At 35.4% G+C, this 6,223-nt stretch overlaps 1 protein-coding gene across 4 annotated transcripts; it reads left to right on the top strand.

Moving 5' to 3' along the window:
• The first annotated feature begins 1,994 nt into the window (after positions 1–1,994).
• On the top strand, positions 1,995–5,570 carry LOC127093562 (organelle RRM domain-containing protein 1, chloroplastic). 4 transcript variants are annotated; one of them, XM_051032512.1, is made up of 9 exons: positions 1,995–2,528; positions 2,613–2,710; positions 2,795–2,860; positions 4,082–4,171; positions 4,382–4,450; positions 4,566–4,672; positions 4,827–4,930; positions 5,042–5,063; positions 5,146–5,570. In XM_051032512.1, exons 1-7 carry the CDS (start codon positions 2,194–2,196, stop codon positions 4,911–4,913), a joined length of 852 nt encoding a protein of 283 aa, XP_050888469.1. In that variant the 5' UTR covers positions 1,995–2,193; the 3' UTR covers positions 4,914–4,930; positions 5,042–5,063; positions 5,146–5,570. The 4 variants fall into 4 exon arrangements, with proteins under 4 accessions (XP_050888469.1, XP_050888468.1, XP_050888467.1 ...); XM_051032511.1 differs by having other exon boundaries at positions 1,996–2,528; positions 4,827–4,926; XM_051032510.1 differs by having other exon boundaries at positions 1,996–2,528; positions 5,042–5,570.
• The last annotated feature ends 653 nt before the right edge of the window (positions 5,571–6,223 follow it).

Below are 6,223 nucleotides of genomic sequence, written 5' to 3'. Positions count from 1 at the left end.
ACTCCAGTCCACCCGGCCAAGGTGATTTCGCCTTCAACAAGGACTTAATCCACTAATCTTGAAAGATTACAAACAACGTCTAAGATACAAAATCTCTTAGCCCTCTCAAGTATACAGACTACACAGAGTCACTTGAGGAAATCAACAAACAATAGATGAAAGATTTATGTAATCTAGAGTGCTTCTAAGAAAGCAAAATATTACAATGTTAAGAACAAGAGTTTTTCACGTAATAAGCAAAAGCTTCGTGAATGTTTGAGAGCAAGAGTGTTTTTCTTGAATGTTGATGTTTCAGTATAGTTTTGGCTTATTGGCTTGCTGATTGTTGTCTCGTGTGTTGCTGACAGTTGATTTGCAATCCTTTATATAGATCAGTTGAAGTAGTAGTTGAAACTGGTGGATATTGAGATGAAGTTACGCCATCACATAATTAGCTAATGCAGGATGACTTTTTCTTCTTGAAATGACTACTTACCACAAGTAGTATTTTCTTTATTGAGATTGGAGATTAACGTCTCTTTCTCAATTAGGAAATCCATTTGAAAATCTTTACTTGTCTTCAACGTTACTCTTTCATGATTAGCAAATCCATAATCAGAGTATTTGTGTTTCTGGAGAACCTTGGAATCTTGCTTCTGATGTTGATTTAAATAGATTCTTCAGATAGCGTTGTTCAGAGTCAGAGGTTCTAGGACTTACTTCCTGTTAAGATGCTTCTGATACTTGTTGTTTAGTTCAGAGTTTGACTTTCTTGAACTTGTTCCTTCTTCAGAGCTTCTGATCATTTGATAATATACTTCTGATCTGGTACTCTATCTGATGATGTCATCAGAGTCCTGCACACTTAGAAACTTTTCGTTAGGGTGCCATTTTTGGTTTCATCCTTTGTTATCATCAAAATCAAGGAATCTGTTGTATCACAATTTTTGTTCTTACATATACAAGTGTTGGATGATGCCCTCACTTCCCGTGACGAGTTACTCCACACTCTTGAAGGAAATTTTGACTATTTCACAATATAGAATGTGTTAAAGGCTAACATGCATCGTTGCGACCTTACTCTCGATGTTGTAATATGATTGTTGTGCGCCTCCTTCTAAGGATAATAAAATGGGTCACACCCATTAAGCATGCTCGTTTTGCTCACATTTTTCACGGGACAGACCAATGTTTTAGGCCCGCACCCTCTAATATATCTACCCTGCTCCACTCTATTTTCGCGAGATTTTATGAGTCCAGGCATTAACATACATATTTGTAATTTTTAGGTTAAAAAGGTGCAGTGTTTGTGAGCTTGCCATGTCATGCCCTCATTTTTATTGTAGTGCGGGACAAAATTTTAAGATCGCGCCCTAGACAATTGCTACCCTGCACCACCCCATTTGTATCATCAAACATCAATCCATTAACACAACAAAAAAAAAATCTCTAAGAAGTTATATGATCCTTATCCCATCTCAAAGCGCATAGAGAAAATGACATACAAACTCTCAAGCCTTTTCGTGGTACAAATAATATGTCCGCATGTGACTTGCGATTAAGCGCATAGAGAAAATGACATACAAACTCTCAAGCCTTTTCGTGGTATAAATAATATGTTCGCATGTGATTTGCAATTGGAAATAATTGGAGATTTTTTTGTATATGTTTTCTTAATTTTCACCTTGAAGACAAAGAAGGTAGTGCAGATGAGTGTAGAGCCAATCCAGTTGCACCTGTACTACAACACTGACCCTCAAATTCAGGAGGACCCATTTTTTTTAATTATTAAAACAATACATTTTCATTTTAAAAAAATAATAATAATTTGTTCTTAAAATATATTATGTACATGAAATCTATGATTTTATACCTTTCTTTTCAAAAATTCGATATAAATTTATATTTATTGAATCTTATTTTTTAAATTAAAATTGAGCAAGCTTAATGGGAAGATAATAATTCTTTATCCAAGCATTGTTTTGAAAAGAAATGGGAGGATAATAATCTTTTATCAAGAATTGTTTTAAAAAATTAGTGCTGAATAGCTTGGAAAAAGAGGGAGATATTTGTCCAACAGGATAGGACTCTGTTCATCTTTGTGAAACTAACCCATTTCATAAAGTTGCAATTGAAAATACATTTCATAACTGTTCGGTGTTTGAATAGCCATTCAGAGAATGAATCACATACACTGAAACGAAAATCATAGTAATGTCATATACAAACATGGAAGTTCTTTCTCTCCCCCTCACATTCACCAAATCTCAAACCTTTCTATCTCTCAAACAACCAAATCACCATTTTCCAATAAACAATCTTTCTTCTTCTTCTTTTTCTTCTTCTTCTTCTTCCATTTCATGTAATTCCTCTTTTACCAGAATCGCAGCAACGAATGCCCAACCATCAATTTCACAAACTGATAAGTTGTTTCCTGCGGGAAATTCAAAGCATTGGATTGTCAGAATGGATAAGCCCGCTGTTGGTGTTGTTAGCAAAGCTCAGATTGTTGATCATTATGCTCAAATTTTGACTAAGGTTACGGGAAAGTAAGGAAACTCAACTCTACTTTATCTGCTATTTTTCATTAGGTTCTTGCTTTCACTAAACCTAGATCAAAATGGTGTATGCAGTGAAAAATATGCACAGATGTCTTTATATCATGTTTCTTGGAAAACCAACTTTGGCTTTTGTTGTGAAATTGATGAGGACCGTGCACATGAGTTAGCTGGTTAGTCTTGTAGGTTTTTATCCTTTTGTTTCATAGTTTAAATTACCAAATTAAACGAAATTTGAAAGGCTTGTTGTGATGCAGGTGTGCCTGGTGTTTTGTCGGTTCAGCCAGACCACAATTTTGACTCTGAAAATAAGAATTATGAAGGTTTGCCTGTTTTGTAAATTCCCTGCATTTTTTTCCTTTAGGAGAGGTTCTTGATAATACTATGATTTTACCTCGGTATAAGTTATGTGGCATGTGTGATTTGTGTTCTTGTATCTTGGATGATATTTTGCATTAGTTTATATTCCCTCCAGTTCAAAATAAGCGCAGTTACAGGTTGCAAAATGGGCATGGCCTGATGGGCATGCCTGTTTTGCCCGCATTTTTTCGTGGGACGGGTCAAGGTTTTAGGCCCGCACCCTCTAATATGCTCGCTCTGTCTCGCCCCGTTCATTTACGGATGCGGGCATTAACACTAGTTTATGCAATTTTTAGGTTTTAAAGGTGTAGTGTCTGCAGGCCCACCCTCATTTTTTTTGTGGAGGGTCAAGGTTTTAGGCCGGCTCCCTACATAATGTCTGCCTTGCCCCATTTTTTGCCGAGCAGACATGCCTGTTTGCCACCCCTAACCGCGGTCTTAGGTTTTTTCAGAGATTAAGAAAAACTATTAAGGCATAGTTGAGTATTACTTGCAAGTTGTGTGCGCATACATTAATTTATGGGTAGAATTGGGGAAGAAATAATTAATGGCACATCGAAAAAGCAAAATGACACTAATTTAAAGTATTTTTTGTATGCTAAATCGACAGTTTTTGTTGGAACAGACCAAGTATTTCATTGGTGAGCTTTTTATAGTTGTAATGAGCTATTTGTGTTGGTTTTTTGGTTTTGGCTGATCTTACCTAGGGGTATAGCTTGCTTGTTTGTATTGATATTGAATGGTCTTTTTGCAGTAAATACATTGGAATGATCAGGGCCTTTACCTCATTTGTATCATAGAATAGACAAGCCTATCTGTTAAATTTCGTGCACGTTTAAGCCACTCTAAATTAAAAATATAGAATCCAAACACTAATTTTGCATGTTTGGATCCTAGAATCTAAAATATACTGGAAACAACATACTAACTTACTAATTTCATCTGTTTTTTCGATGATTCTAGCACACGTTTATGCACGACAGACCTGATTGAACGTTATTGATTATGTATGAAAGTACATTTGAAAGATTAGTTGCATCAGGTTTCTTCCAAATTTTAATTGTCTTTCATTGAGGATATGATTTTCACCGATATTGAATTTTCTTTGTTCTTGATTTTCTGCTTTCTTATGTTAGGCATATGACATTTTTTTCATTGATTTCCTACCAACTACATATGTTCAGGTAGAAACTTGGAAAATAGACTCAATGTGCCTAATTCTTTGGAAGGAACTCAAGAAACTTCAGTGAAAACAAAGAAACTTTTTGTGACAGGTAAGCTATGCTCGCAAAATTCATTCTAAGGTACTATAGACCATGTTTAAACTTTAATCTCATGTTCATTTAGATGTTCATGTGGCTACTTCACTAAAATTGTGTTTGAATCACTTTGCCAATAGAAACATAAATTATTATTTGGGCGATCATTTTTTTATTGAACGGGATGATACAGTACTATTTGAGAGTTACTTGTCTCTTGAACAGGGCTATCATTTTATACATCTGAGAAAACCTTACGTGCTGCATTTGAAGGCTTTGGTGAGCTTGTTGAAGGTGATTTCAATATTATATATTGTTTTCTTTTCCCGCTAGCAATATTTACTATCTGAAGGAAGAACTTAAATTTCGTCCCTGCTTTTTCTAATAAATGAATGGTTATGTTCGACAGTTAAAGTTATCATAGATAAAATTTCAAAAAGATCCAAGGGTTATGCATTTATTGAATATACCACAGAAGAGGCTGCAAGTGCAGCACTCAAAGAGATGAATGGCAAGGTAGAACCATCTTTCTTTATTGCATGAAAAATGCAGCTTTGTTTTGGCGTTGGCTCTGCTGCGGCATTCTCATGGAGAAAACAGAATAACACGGGTTTACAAATCATAATAGAAAGAAGTTTGGTAGTCTTTAACGGTTTTATTCTGAGTGCAGATTATTAATGGCTGGATGATAGTGGTAGATGTTGCCAAGCCTACCCCGCCAAGATACGACAAGGGTCGCACCAGACCATCTGCTTGATAAGAAAAACAAAGTCTGTAAGCTATTTTCTTATTACTTACCAGCTCTATCGAAATGAATTCTGTTCCATTTGATATTTATGTTTCTATAGTGTTACTTTGGTAATCATGTCAACCTCTCGGTGTCAGGGCAAGACAACAATGCAAGCAGGTATGTTACGCTGCCAAAGTATTCTCAGAAGTTTTCGGTAGTTATTACTACATATGATCCAGGAAGCGAACATATTTGCCAGGTTTCCTACTGGTTGTGTGAAATTATGCATGCTGCAATGGACAGATTAGCGATATTGTAGCCTCCCATGGCATGACAGCTGGCCTTGTGTTACAGTACTGAAAAGATGAGAGAAGTTTGAGGGTTTGGATCCTTATTGTTATGCCTTTGGACATTAGAGAAATCAGTTGAAATTTTAACACAATGTTGGTTGAGAATAGGTGTTTCAAGAAAGTAAAACCTAGCAAACAGTCTAAATTTCCATATTCTTTGCTTAGTCGTTATGTATGCTTAAATGGGAATTGTGAAAAGGGTCACATATGTTGGTGCTACTAACAAGAATCCTGTGAATAAACTCTGCTACTGTGTAAACAATACACAATCATATTCTCTTAAATCTTACAGATGTAATCATTGCAATAATAAATTTCTAACTTCCTGTGGCTATGACTAGAGGTGTTTAAATAATTTTCAACTTCAACTAAAATTTTAAAACCTAAGTCTAAACTCTGATAAGTTCTTAGAAATGTGCAAACAATCGAATGAGGCTGTTTTAGTTTTATCGATCTACAAAAATTGTTACTATATGTTGTTTGACATGACAGACATGCTTAAAAAAAGGTTTTGCTTAGGATATGACATCATCGAAGTCAGTAGTACCAAAAACGTTTTGACAGAGTCGGTTAATTATAAAGTGATTCATTAACTATCAATATTATTTTTATTGATTATGCAATTCAGAGATATGAGTTTGGTATCCGAAGAAATTTCTAACAGAGTGAAGTTGGATATGTTGAAGGACTAGTGGTATCCTTAAAGAGATAAGAGAAGGTCAAAAGGTTGATTTGGGATTGGTTGACCAACTAGTGTTAATCAATCAAGGTAAAGGAGGTGATTTCAGGATCGATGAGAATGGTGTGATGAGGTTCAGAGACATGGTTTGTTGTCAAATGTACTAGAACTTAAGAAGAGTATTTTTAAGGAAGGTCACAAGAGTGGGATGAGTATTCATCCTGGTGCTACTAAAATGTATCAAGACTTGAAGAAAATGTTTTGCTGGCCAGGAATGAAGAAGCAAGCATCCGAGTTCGTGTATGCGT

The sequence above is a fragment of the Lathyrus oleraceus genome, chromosome 6 (assembly GCF_024323335.1).
Source record: "Lathyrus oleraceus cultivar Zhongwan6 chromosome 6, CAAS_Psat_ZW6_1.0, whole genome shotgun sequence".
In the NCBI taxonomy this organism is placed as follows: Eukaryota; Viridiplantae; Streptophyta; class Magnoliopsida; order Fabales; family Fabaceae; genus Lathyrus; species Lathyrus oleraceus.
Note: the sequence above shows the minus strand (reverse complement) of the source record. Positions and strands in the feature narration are given on the sequence as shown.